This window comes from Ranitomeya variabilis, chromosome 2 (genome assembly GCF_051348905.1).
Source record: "Ranitomeya variabilis isolate aRanVar5 chromosome 2, aRanVar5.hap1, whole genome shotgun sequence".
Classification (NCBI taxonomy): Eukaryota; Metazoa; Chordata; class Amphibia; order Anura; family Dendrobatidae; genus Ranitomeya; species Ranitomeya variabilis.
The window spans coordinates 921,477,878-921,492,497 of record NC_135233.1 but is presented as its reverse complement, the minus strand read 5'-3'; the positions used below and the strand labels follow the sequence as shown (position 1 = coordinate 921,492,497).

Here is a 14,620-nt window from a genome sequence, read left to right as displayed (position 1 = left end):
TCCTCTTCTAGGGGTAGTTAGTCCTCCGGCTGGCGCGAGACATCTAGCGACCAACGTAGGCATGTTCCCCGGCTACTTCTAGTGTTGGCGTTAGGAGTAGATATATGGTCAACCCAGTTACCACTGCCCTATGAGCTGGATTTTTGTACTTCGCAGACTTACTTGTTCCTCTGAGACCCTCGCCATTGGGGTCATAACAGTACAGGTCTCTACCTGTTCCCTTATATCAATCACACCTGCCCGTGAGTCAGTCCCTGTCCCTCCTGAGTAAGTCCCTGTACCTTCTGTCCCAGCTGTGCCCCCCTGCCAGTGTCTCAGCCATGCCCACCTGCGTGTCTCAGCCATGCCTGCCTGCCAGTGTCTCAGCTGTGCCCGTCTGCCTGCCAGTGTTCCGTCCCCAGTGGGATGAGCATCCACAGCCAGACACCACCCTGGAGTGGCACCTGGCAGCAACCTGCTGCACAAGCCTGACTTCACCATCAGAGGCTCCAGTGAACACCAAGGTAGCTGTGTAGTCATGCCCCTTCCAGGGTAGTCTGCTTTGTGGCACAGTGGAGCCACTCCCCCATGCTCTCACCATCTAGTTTAGGTGTGAGCAAGACAGAAACCATCTGATAAACTTTTCTGCCTAACAAAGACATGGCAGTTGGTCCAAAAAAATCTAAAAATTTGATTCACTAGACCACAGCACAGATTTCCACTGACCTAATTTCCAGATCTAATTTCTTGCATTACTTTAGTGAAATAAATTTCTTCTTGTTTGCGGATCTTAGTCATGTCTTCTTTGCAGCAATTCAACCATGAAGGCCTGCTTTTCTGTCACGTATGCACAGTTGTTAAAATGTGTTTGCTACTTGGTAGCTGTGTATTACCTGTGTATCTGAGCTCTTGACAAGGCATGCCTGATCACTGTAAGTTATTCCAAGTCGTTACCTGACAAAACTGCTTGAGTTGATGCCAATGATGTGAAAAGCTGTTAACAGTGCAAAATTGGGGTACTTTGACAAAGCAATGGTTAAACACAAATATTCTGGATTGCTTAACACATTTCCTTAATCCGTGTTTCCACATGTGTTCCTTCTTGCTGCCTTTAGTCTGAATCTACAATTTGCACATTTCAATAAGAATACCGAAAACCACTGCATGAACAGTTGTGTGCAAACGTTTGACCAATACTGTTCATAATTATTCATCTCTAGCATAGCAACTAAATGTAACTTTACTGCTAAATAAATTATAGAATTTTTTATAATTACTTGTTAAAATTATTGACTTACTGTTTCATAATCATACCATACAGCATCAGGAATGTAGGCATAGACTGTTTCAGTATTCTAAAATGAAAAATAGTTCAACAGTTTTTAGATAGCATATAACATTTATACATTGGCTAATAAATATACATTAGAACACTTGCAAAGTAAGAATGATCATAGGTCACCTAGACATTCAGGCTACATTCATTTTCACTCATTTTGTATGCTAAGGACTAATAGAATGTTGGAATAAGGTGTGCTAAGTTTATTAAAAGGTAACTCCTCTTAATATATTTGGTGCACCTTTGTCTTGCCTATGGTCTAGAAGACAAATTCAATGCCAGCCCTATGTTTTAGTATATTTCAGTTACTGTGTACTCCAGTTTTTAAGCGTATATTACAGTAAATTTGCTGCACAGCTGTAGGCCATGCTTATTTTGTGAAATCACATGCACTTTGTTGTTTTTTTAATAAAAAGTTTATTGGCTGATGCAAAAGATAAAAAGTCTGTAATATTTTTACAAAAAAGGCAACAGGTGAAAATTTGTGACTTTTCGCCAGCATTAATAAATCCCTCTAAAGAGTTTTTGTTGTGATTACTGCCTGATGCGTTACTCTTAAAGAAAATGCAAAAAAATGTCTTACAGTACATATTCACAAACATCAAAAATTCCACAATGAGCCATAACCAAACATTGCCAAAAGCAAAATGTTTGCTTACGGTCTAAGACACACTTATGTAACACTCTTAAGGACGTAATCTTTCATTGCATGCCCTTCAATGTTCAGTAGTGAACACTGCGTGTGTGTGCTAACAGAGCAAGAAGAAATTAATGAGCTTGTGGCAATCAAAATACACCTCCCTGCCCATGAATGAGGTCCCTGACAATCTGCTCGGGGGCCTGATAAAAAGTCATTGAGGGCCGTAAATGGCCCTGGGGCCTGAAGTTTCCCACCCCTGATATAAATCATTAATTTTCATGGTAGCAAATTACAAACCTATCCTATGCAGTGTGAAGCTGCAGTCATAGGATTAATGTACATTACTCTAAAATCAATGATCCTGAGGAAATTAGTGCTCCCCTAGAAGCAGAAAATTATGGCACATGGAGGATCAGTAAAGAGAGCAATTAAAGCCCCAAAGCACATTCGATTGCTGCTGTTTTTCGGAGAAGCAGTTATCTCTCCCAAATCCCCAATACAGAGAAATATTTGTATTCGCCAACTGTTTCTGTGTTTTTTATTAGAGAACCACTGCCAGAATAATTTGGCAGCATCTTATCACCATTGATTGAACTCCTGTGGGCAGACGCCCATTGAACATTAGTCATTAGTCTGACACTGGTTAAATCAGCTGAATAAGACTTTTATGTAATTTATATGGGGTCTTTCCTCACCCCTACCTGTCACATACTCTTACTTAACAAATATTTTGCAAATTAGCAAGTGATAGAGGACAGAAGGAAGTGGCCCACAGGATATGACTTCAAAGGATTTCTTTGATGTTTGTCTCCGAAAAGGCAGATAAATCTGCCTAGCAGTTATAGACACCAAAAAAGTAGAGGATTTTTAAATTAAACTTATTTTTAAACTCGTTTTTTTCATTCAGTTGCATTAGAGCCATAACAAATAATTTCACATTGAAAAAAAGATGTGTCATAAGAAATTAAACTGTTGCATTAAATGAGGTTTTTGCATTACACTTTTTTATGTCACAAACTTTAGATAAAGATTTGTGACCAAATGGGGCCAATTAACCCCTTCAATACTGCTGTCAATCGTGACAGCAGTAATTAAATTGTTGCAAGGGGGTCATAAGACCCCCCTTTAGCAACCATCGGACCCTTGCGATAAGAATCGCGTATTTCGATGGTTACCATAGCATCCTGAAGTCATGTGATGACCCCGGGGTACGGTAGCCTGTTGGAGCCAGCAATAAGCTGGCTCTCACAGGCGCAGTCAGTGAGACACTGACAATATTATACACTGCTGCACATGAGTAAAGCAGTGTATGAGACAAGAGATCAAACTGAAAATTATACATATTCTACAAAAGGACTAAGTAAAAAAATGAAATTTGTAAAAAAAGAACACAAAAAAGTACACACAAATCACTAAAATATGTTTTACCACACAAAATGCAGCGCTTGTGATAAAACAAAAATAAACAACAAAAATATAATATAACATAATTAATATCACCTCATGTGTAATGACCCACTCTATAAAACGGGCATGTTATTTATTCCATTTGGTGAACTTTGTAAAAAAATAAAAATAAAAAGCATGCCAAAAATGTCACTTTTTTATCACACTGACTCCCAAAAAAGTGAATAAAAAGCGATAAAAAAGGCACAGGTAATTTTTTTGGCAGAAATAAAAATGCCAAACCGTCCCCCCCAAAACAAGCTCTAACATGGCCCATTCAGCAAACAAATAAAAATGTTACAGCTCTCACAATATGATGATGCAAAAAAATTCATTTTTTTTAAATATTGTTTTTAGTTTGTAAAAAGAGGAAAGCATAAACAAATTATAAATCTGATATAGCTGTAATCGTACCGACCCTACAAACAAATCGGTCATTTTTACCACATGGAGTAGCTGAATTGCTGGGTTTTGTCCATTCTGTGTCTGAAAAATCTGGATAAAAAGCAATCAAAAACATAATATGCACCCCAAAATGGTACCAAAAAAATCTACAACTCTTCCCGCAGAAAATACACCCTCATACAGCTCCCAAAAAATATAAAAGTTACAGCTCTCAGAATATGGTGACAAAAAAACTACTTTTTATAAAAATGCATTTTTTACTGTGCGATAATAGCAAAACATAAAAAAACTAAATAAATCTGTTATCACTTTGGCATCAACCTGATGAATTAATCTGCCTTATCACTTTTACTGCACAGTAAACTATATAAAAAATAAGAACTATTCTTGGACTGCCGTCTATTTGTTCATTCTGCCTCCCAAAAATTGGAATAGGGTTCGGACCATATTTATCAAGCACTCTCTGTTGAACGCTTACATTGGGGTTTCCATGTAAATTCCCCAAAAACATGATTCAGACAAAACACCACATGGAACCACTCATTTATGAGTCAGATGGAGTAACTTTCAACTGGTCACTCATCCAGCAGTGTCACATCATTTTAGGCATCTTTTTAGCAAACAAGTGCACATATCTGTGTACGTTTAAAAAGATGGATACTACCGGAGCAGACGGCAATTGGAGTATGAAGAGTCTCCGTCTGCCTTATTATGGTAGGTGGTTCTGTTAGGGGTTTCCTCTGAATTCAATTGTTGTATGATTTATACAGAAACACCGAAGTAAGTGCTCAGTGTAGAACACAAGAATGTGATACTGAAAAAGATCAAAAACTATTATATACCCCAAAATGTTTCCAATAAAAACCATGCCCCACTCAGGTCCATGATCTATCACTGGAAATAAAATGGATTCCCACCTTACTGGTAGAACAAGGACTCCAGAAAAGTGACATGACCCCACCCCCTAAAATAAAATCTAGTGAATTCTGCACTCCCAAATCCAAATACCCCCTTCTTCTGAGCCGCACTGTGCCTAAACCACAGTAAGTAGCCACATGTTTAGCAAATTAATGGAGAGAATGCTTTTAATTTATGGGTGCGTATTGCCTGAAGCACAAGCTGGGCACAATGTATGGGGGCGCTACAATATATGGGAGCTCTACACTGCATGGGGACACAATGTATGGGCACTAGACTGGCAGATTTGCAATTCTACAGAAAAAAGCCTGGCGTGGATGTTACATAGACATAGAAATACTAATAGGGAATTTAGATTGTGAACCCCATCTGGGACAGCGATGATAATGTGGGCAAACTGTAAAGCGCTGCGGAATATGTTAGCGCTATACAAAAATAAAGATTATTATTATTATTATTACAAAATAGTCACTACAGCCATAAATGAATTGAGAGGTGCAATTTCTACAATGATGTCACTTGGGGGTTTTCTGCTCTACTGGCACCTTTGGGCCTCAGCAAATGTCACCAGCAAACTATTCTAGCAAAATCTGTGCTCCTAAAGACAAATAGTGCTCATTGCTTCTCCACCCTGACATGTGGCCTGACAGTAATTTCTGAAAACACATGGGGCAGCACTGTGTTTATAAAAAATTGTGCAATAAATTGTGGTGTCTAGTTCTACCTATTAACCCTTGTGCACCTGACCAATTTGCAGCAAATACAAAAGTTACATTTTTACCACTAAAATGTCATATTTTAACATCACAAAATACAGAGGCACCTATGAGTTCAAAATGCTCACTACATCCATAGATACATTTCTTGAGGTGTCTAATTTCCAAAATGGGGTCACTTGTGGGGGATTCTGTTATTTTCACATGTCAGGGGCTCTTCAAATGTGACATGGCATTCACAATCTATTCCAGGCTAATTGCGCTCTTTCCTTTCCTAGGCCTATCATGTGCCCAAGCAAATGCTTTTGACCATATATGAGGTATAGTCGCGTTCAAGACAAATTGCATGATAAACTATGGGGTTCCTTTTTTTGTGAAAAAAGACAAAAAATGTCTGTATGCCTACCAAATTTTATCAAATTAAGAGTAGTACCTGTGGGTTCAAAATGCGCACTATACCCTTGGATAAAATTCCTGAGGTGTGTAGATTCCAAAATGGGGTAACTTGTGTCTTTTTTTACGGTTTAGGCACCTCAGGGGCCCTCCAAATACGACATGACGCTCGCAGACCATTCCATCAAAGTCTAGTTGCCAAAATGAGGTCACTTGTGGGGGGTTTCCACTCATAAGGCACATCAGGGGCTCTCCAAACGCGACATGGCTTCCGCTCTCGATTCCAGGTATTTTTGTGTTTGAAAAGTCAAACTGTGCTCTTTCCATTCCGAGAACTACCATGAGTACCATGTACCATGTGTACTATTTCGCCCACATATGGGGTATCGGCATAATCAGGAGAAATTGCTCAACAAATTTTAAGGTTCATTTTCACCTGTTACCGTTGTATAAATAACAAATTTGGAGCTAAAGTAATATTTTGGTGAAAAAATGTTAATTTCTTCCTTTCACATTGCTTTAGTTCATGTAAAGCACCTGAAAAGTTAACTAACTGCTGATATATATGCCACCCAAATTCACTTAAAATGTAATGTGGTCTCTAAAAAAAATGGTTTTGCAAATTTTGTTGAAAAAATGAGAAATCTCTGGTTAGCTTCTTTAACCTTTCTAGCTTTCTAACAAAAAATAGGAAATGTTATTTGTGAAGTACTTTGTGTCACAAAAGTCTCTGATTTAAGGGCACAAAAATTAAAAGTTTGAAAATTGATAAATTTTAAAATTTTTACAAAATTTCAATTTTTTCATAAATATATGCAAGTTATAAGGAAGATATGTTACCACTATCATGAAGTACAATATGTAATGAAAAGCAATTTCAGATTCAGTAGGATCCGTTGAAGCGTTCCAGAGTTATTACCACATAATGTGACACTGATCAGAATTGTAAAATACGGTCTGGTCATTAAAGCCAAAATTTGCTTGGTCACTAAGGGCTTAAATAAGCCTAATAAAAATCAGATTTTATCATATTATGGGAACTAGTTTCTCTCTCTGTTGAGATTAAGGTGGCTGTTAGGTCTTTGTAGTCATATTTCAAAAGAGTGTGTTCCTGTTACTTTAATGGTTCTGTTTTCAGCTTTCTTTTGATTTTTTCTTATCATCAGATACTTAATTATATTGACTGATAACATGTCTCTACACAGCTGATAACACTGGATTCAACATTTAGGCCATGTGCACACATTCAGGATTTTTCACGGTTTTTTTCGCGTTTTTTCGCTATAAAAACGCAAAAAAAACCGCTTACATATGCCTCCTATTATTTACAGGGTATTCCGCATTTTTTGTGCAAATGTTGCATTTTTTTCCGCGAAAAAATCGCATCACGGAAAAAAAAGCAACATGTTCATTAAAAATGCGGAATTGCGGGGATTCCGCACACCTAGGAGTGCATTGATCTGCTTACTTCCCGCACGGGGCTGTGCCCACCATGCGGGAAGTAAGCAGATTATGTGCGGTTGGTACCCAGGGTGGAGGAGAGGAGAGTCTCCTCCACGGACTGGGCACCATGTAATTGGTAAAAAAAAAAGAATTAAAATAAAAAATAGTGATATACTCACCCTCTGATGGCGCCCGAAGTGTTCCCGCCTCTCCCGTGCATGCTCTCTCTTCCGTTCCTATAGAATAGATGGTGTGGTTCAGGACCTATGATGACGTCACTGTCTTGTGATTGGTCGCGTGACCGCTCATGTGACTCACGCGACCAATCACAAGCCGCGACGTCATCGAAGGTCCTGAACCACTCCGGCATCTATAGGAACGGACGCCGCTGAGATCGGCTGTCTGCAGAGGGTGAGTATAACCATTTTTTTATTTTTTTTATTATTTTTAAACATTCTATCTTTTACTATAGATGCTGCATAAGCAGCATCTATAGTATAAAAAGTTGGTCACACTTGTCAAACAGTATGTTTGACAAGTGTGACCAACTTGTCAGTCAGTTTTCCAAGCGATGCTACAGATGGCTTGGAAAACGTTAGCATTCTGCAAGCTAATTACGCTTGCAGAATGCTAAAAAAAACCGTGAAAAAAACTGAAAAAAAAAACGCAAAAAAAAAAATGCGGATTTCTTGCAGAAAATTTCCGTTTTTCTTCAGGAAATATCTGCAAGAAATCCGGACGTGTGCACATACCCTTACAACAGGCGATTGCATAGCTGACTCTGCTCCTGTTCCTTCACAATGACCTTTGCACATTAAAAACTTCATTACAAAAGATAGTCTGAGTCAGTCTATTGCTGCTAATGAATATGTGGATTTCCTAAAACAACAGGAAATCAGAAAAAATATATATAAAACCCTATAAACAAATTGGAATATGACTAGAGGTTTCAGCTCAACCAAATAGCTGTTTGTGGACACTTGTGCCCATCACAGTTGGGTATATGATAGGGTTGAACTACCATTTCATGCTTCAAGATTTTTGTGTCAATCAATCTATGGGCAGCAATAGAGGAATAGTTTTCTAACTCCTGAAGAACTAATTTCGAGACTTCTACATTGGAAGTATTGTGTACAAAACTCTCTATACCAGCTATGTCTGCATAATCAAAATGTCTGAAAGGTCCTATTGACTGGCAATTTTGTGAGAAGGAAACTGTAGAGCACACAATAGGTGTTTATAAGGCATGTGCTGAACTGTGGGCACATAGTCTGTACGATAGAGGCTATAATGCTGTAATGGTCACTAGTGGCCACCTTTGTTGCTTAGCAAGTTGCTGTATGTAGGAATATGCTTCCCAACAATAATATCTACATTTTATATAGCATCCAGAGGAGCATGCCACATTTTTTTGTCATGTTGCTGTGCATATAAGCCCTAAAATTGACCTGAGGGAAAGAGTAAAGATTTATTTAAGCCTAAACCAGTTTTCTTGAAGATTTATCAGATTCTTTTTAGATAGTAGAGATCAGGACTCCATGAATAAATACAGAGTATTTGCACCCATTAAAGGGAACCTGTCACCCCGTTTTTTCGGTATGAGATAAAAATACCGTTAAATAGGGCCTGAGCTGTGCATTACAATAGTGTATTTTGTGGACCCCGATTCCCCACCTATGCTGCCGAAATACGTTACCGAAGTAGTCGTTTTCGCCTGTCAATCAGGCTGGTCAGGTCAAAAGGGTGTGGTGTCCTCCCCCAGATCTTGCGTAGTGTTCCGTTGGTGGCGTAGTGGTGTGCGCATGCCCAAGGTCCCGAATCCTCTGCCAGGGGTGTGAAAACAACAGCGATGTCCGTTATTCCATTGGTGGTCGGTGGGCGCGGCCATCTTGCTTTGGCCGCAGAATCGGCGCTCTGCTGGCCGCGGCTTCAGGAAAATGGCCGCGGGCATCCGCGCGTGCGCAGATGGCTATCGCGGCGGCCATTTTCGTGAAGCCGAGATGCGAATTCTGCTTCACGAAAATGGCCGCCGCGATAGCCATCTGCGCACGCGCGGATGCCCGCGGCCATTTTCCTGAAGCCGCGGCCAGCAGAGCGCCGATTCTGCGGCCAAAGCAAGATGGCCGCGCCCACCGACCACCAATGGAATAACGGACATCGCTGTTGTTTTCACACACCTGGCAGAGGATTCGGGACCTTGGGCATGCGCACACCACTACGCCACCAACGGAACACTACGCAAGATCTGGGGGAGGACACCACACCCTTTTGACCTGACCAGCCTGATTGACAGGCGAAAACGACTACTTCGGTAACGTATTTCGGCAGCATAGGTGGGGAATCGGGGTCCACAAAATACACTATTGTAATGCACAGCTCAGGCCCTATTTAACGGTATTTTTATCTCATACCGAAAAAATGGGGTGACAGGTTCCCTTTAATTAAACAATAAAATAAAGTATGCAATAACTAAATGTAGATAAAATTATATAAAAGAGAGCAAAACATATATGCACCTGATCAAGAACGGGTGTTATTAGAAGGCCTGGTCCCCATAAAAATTGTCTGTCAATTGCCCAAGTATCTGGATCCGAATAGAATCTACAAATAAAGGATTAGAAAGATATGTTCAAGCCATCAGATATTAAACTGCCTATAAAATTTGTTAAAAAGCCATTTTTTTATTTAGAGCTGTGTTACATAGATTGAAGTGAAGAGCCAAATGTTCTCTACAAAGACACTTTCTATATTATGAACATCTAAATAGTTTCCTAACACATAATAATGGCTGTGATCCTAATATCCTTGAAGAGAAATGACAATCTAAGCTTCATCTGTAGGAAAAAAAATACCATATCAACCTGTATTCTATGCATGGAGGAAAAAGCGTTGAGACAGTGTGCCCCCTAGACTTTGTGCACTTCATTCACAGAATACAAGCTGCTATAAAGATCTGTCTTCTGCTAACAGGGCCTGGAAGGCATAGGTAAAAAAACAAGTCTAGTAGCAAAAAGTTTGCTGACTAACTTGTTTTCCTTCTTAATTACATAGTAGTTCTTTTTTTATCATGCCTGCTAGTGATGAGCGAGTGTACTCATTGCTCGGGTTTTCCAGAGCATGCTCTGGTGACCTCTGAGTATTTGTTAGAGTTCGGAGATTTAGTTTTCATCACCTCAGATTTACAGCTACTAGCCAGGCTGAGTACATGTGGGCGCTGCCTTGTTGCTAGGGAATCCCCACAGGTAATCAAGCTGTCTAGTAGCTGTAAATCATTCAGCTGCTGCGATGAAAATTAAATCTCTGAACACTAACAAATGCTCGGAGACCACCCGAGTGTGCTCAGGAAAACCCGAGCAATGAGTACACTTGCTCATCACTAATGCCTGCATTTTGGCATCCATAACTGCAGGAAAGAAGTCCATATTTAAAACGGCGTCTCAAAAAGAAGATTTGATGATAGTATTTAATGGTGGTACTTACTCATGAAGTAAAGGCCTCACTACAGTCTCTCCCTTGGTATGTGCTTTGTAGAAGAGAGTGTAAAGGTATGGAAGGAGAGTGTATCTGATCTTTAGATAATGTATTGATGATTGTACAAGTACTGAACTTGCTCCAAAGAAGGCAGGGTCTTGTGCCTGATGTGGAATAAATCAGTAAAATAACATTTTAATACTAAAAAAAAATACTTTTTCACAAGTACTAGAATTCTACTATAAAAAAACCAACCAGGGCAGCAATTAGATAAATATCTACTTCTCTAAACTCTCAGGGTCAATTGTTATCACCAGACACAAAGTTTTACCCACTTATATAAAGTAACATGTGAGAATTCCTGCCCATATAAGGCTTTTCAGCGTGACATCATAAACGTCAACGTCTATGATATAAATATGACCTCTTGGAGAGCAAGCACATAGTTTATCTTTTCTTTTTATTTATTAATCTCTTCCCTCTATATCGATGTACTTATTTGTCATGTTCTTCCTACAAGAAAACATAGTGGCACATCCAGTGGATGAGCAAATTACAGTGCTGGTTGTAATATACCGCTGACATTCTGCTCCAATGAACGGTCAATGAAAGATCACAGTTATCTTGTACCTATGCCATCAGAAGTAGGTAGCCACTGTAATATACAGCCAACACCAGTTGCTTATGACCCTTGAGTGGGGTAATCCTCTAATGGGACAATATATATGAAATTGATATCAATAAATTTTAATTAAAAAAGGTTTCCCTCCTCCAAAAACAATTAGCACATTATTTTTACCATCCAGATAGATTAGCTATCTCAAACCAACCAAACCCATAAACAGTAGGCTATAAGTCTAAAAGTTTATTATTCCATCATGAGAGACAACAAGCCACATTGGAACAGACATATCCTTGATAAACCTATACGTTTCAAGGCAGCCATTATTAGTCATTTTTTTATACATATCTCCCATGGTGCAAAAAATAAAAATTAAATTAAGAAAGTCTGAAATACTGTTTTTCCCATTTCTCCATATAAAATGGAATAAAAGTAACATGTCCCCGTAAAAGAATAATGAATGTATACTCTTGAATACAATAAAGTTGGCATTTATACATGGTACAAATAAATACAAAAAATCAAAGGGGAAATAATTTTTTTTCCATTACCCACATGAAGAAATATGTTAATCAATGAAGCCTCATTCATATCTTACATTTAGTGTAGGCGATGGGAAAAGCTTACTAAGTTTATGTTAAAGTCAGCAGTGACAGCTGTATAAGCTATAATGGGATCTGTTTATTACATATGTCATGAACTTTTCAGTAGCTTTTTATGACTTATGTGTTTATGGATGCTATCAGTGAAAGATGGCATCATCACCGTCATCCGTTAAATATACATAAGGAGCTTTCTACACATGTGTATGACAGATGCCCTTGTATGGTAGCTGTCAAGGATAAATACATATATATATATATATAGTTTGGGTTATTTTTTTTTATCAGACACCACCATAGAGAATAGCTAATTATTACTATGCTAATTTCTACTGTTTTTGCAACATACTGAAATATAGTGTCTACATTTTCATTTAGGAAAACGTACCCTGTAATTTTCAGCGTTGTGATTTCTAGAAAATGGATAAAATGCCCCAACTTGCATCCATCGAGTGCACAGTTCCTCGGTGCAATCATCGAAGAAGCCACAAATATCTGCACCAATCTGAAAGCAAAACAATGAACGTTTTTTTTTCACCATAATATAATATATTGTATATCGCTTCTATGCAGAATGAACGGCTTTCCTATAATAAATGTCTTATCCTAATAAATATTTTTCACTGGATAGGTGATGTATGTCTGATGGCTGGTGGCACCATGGGAAAGGGGGAGGTGTTGTTCTGAGAACTTTGAATGAAGCAGTAGAGAATAATGCATGACGCCATGACATACAAGATCTATGACAGAAGGAGACAGACAAGTAAAGTACTTGGCTGTTTATGTCAGACCCAGTTACATTGTATGCTTGAAAACTGCTTCACGTAAAGAGAAACTGTGAGCAGATTTTTGCTCTCATCTGAGAGCAGCATAATATAGGCAAAAAGAGACCCTGAACCCAATGATGTATCACTTATATTATTGGGTGTAGCCATTCTGACACAATCAGACCTCTTACACCAGGGCCACACTTGCAACTGCAATGCGAGAAACTCGCACGAGCCTCTTGCATCAATACCGGGCACTGCCGTTGGCACTCGGGACCCAAGTGTGCGGCTGCATGTATTTCTATGCAGCTGAACGCCCTGGTCTGAACCGCCGGCAGCAGTGCCGGGTATTGATACGAGAGACTCGTGCAAGTTTTTCACATTGCAGTTGCAAGTGTGACCCCGGCCTTAGATGTAGAATGAAGTCGAGCTAACCCTGCCCACACAAGGCTCTGTGTGCACAAGTCTATAGACAGTGAGGTGCTTATTAAAGAGGGAGGGGGCATTGCCACCCTACTGTAGTCCAGCAATGTTAATCTCTTAGAGAAAAATCTTTCACAGTTAGTAAACTACAGCACACACTCGTGTTTCAGTCTCTATCTCCTGCTGTCTTCAGATTACATTACAAAACCCTCCTAACAGATTCCTTCTAAACATGTCCTACTTTTAATGATCGGAAAGCTTCCCAGCACTGAGCCTTGAGCAATGATATATATATATATATTATATGTCCAATGTATAGGTGAAAAATATGTATTCTGAGAAAATCCCATAACTACATATCTGATAAAACAAAATCTTACAGTAAGGGTTCTTTACAGTAAGGGTTCTTTACAGTAAGGGTAGTCAGAGTGTGGAGAATCCTACTGCAAGAGGAAGTAATGGCAGATACTATGCCAGCATTTCACAAAGGTGCGAATGCTTTTCTCCCAACAAATGGCATTGTGGGTTATACATAATCTACTGACAGAGAATGTATAACTGGTCAGCTTTTCAACTTATGGAATTATTTCACTTTGAAATAAATGAAATAAAAGTAACATTTAGACTTTTTAAAGGTAGATTTTTAGTTACCTATTGTGCCATACAGGTAAGAATTTTTTAGGAAAATGCATTTTGGGGAAAAATTATCTAAAATAATTCCACTGTAAAGGAAAGAACAAAGTGTACCTAGTCACATCTCTTGTTGGCTGCCTTGTATCTCATTGTACAATGACTTACACAGTTACTACCTATGGATCGCACTGGAGAGCATGTTTTATAGTATTTTTCTAGTATACTCAGTGACGGACTGGGGTGACAAGGGCCCACCAGTAACAATGACTTTTGGGGCCCACTTTTAACCTGTATGCAAATATTACACTACATTTGTTCACAAATGTACCTATATCTCTATATAATAATAAACTGGGTAGCGTGGTTAATAAATGATGAGATGCTGCTTTTTTCTGTACACAGTAAATCAAGTGAATTATGCCAAGTGCTGCCCATACGGTGGGGTTGGGGGCCCAGATCTACACAGGGGCCCACCGGGGGATTCCCCTGTTACCCTGTGGGCCAGTCCGAGCCTGAGTATACTTATTGTCTGCAAATCCATAAAGCCTCATTCAGACTTGTTGTTCATGTACCTGACCTATCTGAGTTTTTCATGGATAGAACTCATAACTATCATAGTCTACAGAGCTGCTTTTAGAGCGTCATGGAGATGTCATACAAGTCTATGGGTCTGAGAAAATAATGGAAAGCACACAGATGGCACTTATTTACAATATGTGTGCTGTCTGTTTGTAACAATTTAATGGGTAGAAAAAGCATTTTTGGGGGTACAACAAAATCATTGATGTAAAAAAAAAACACAATGCCCAAATACTGTTGAAAA

At 39.0% G+C, this 14,620-nt stretch overlaps 1 protein-coding gene across 1 annotated transcript in view; it reads right to left on the bottom strand.

The window, feature by feature from the left end:
* SI (sucrase-isomaltase) overlaps positions 1-14,620 on the bottom strand; it is a 349,991-nt gene that overhangs the window by 215,265 nt on the left and 120,106 nt on the right. The window contains exons 17-20 of the mRNA XM_077290631.1: positions 12,363-12,479; positions 10,760-10,914; positions 9,796-9,880; positions 1,278-1,334 (exon numbers count right to left, since the gene is read on the bottom strand). Of these exons, the coding sequence (XP_077146746.1) occupies positions 1,278-1,334; positions 9,796-9,880; positions 10,760-10,914; positions 12,363-12,479 (414 nt within the window). The remainder of the gene's footprint in view (positions 1-1,277; positions 1,335-9,795; positions 9,881-10,759; positions 10,915-12,362; positions 12,480-14,620) is intronic.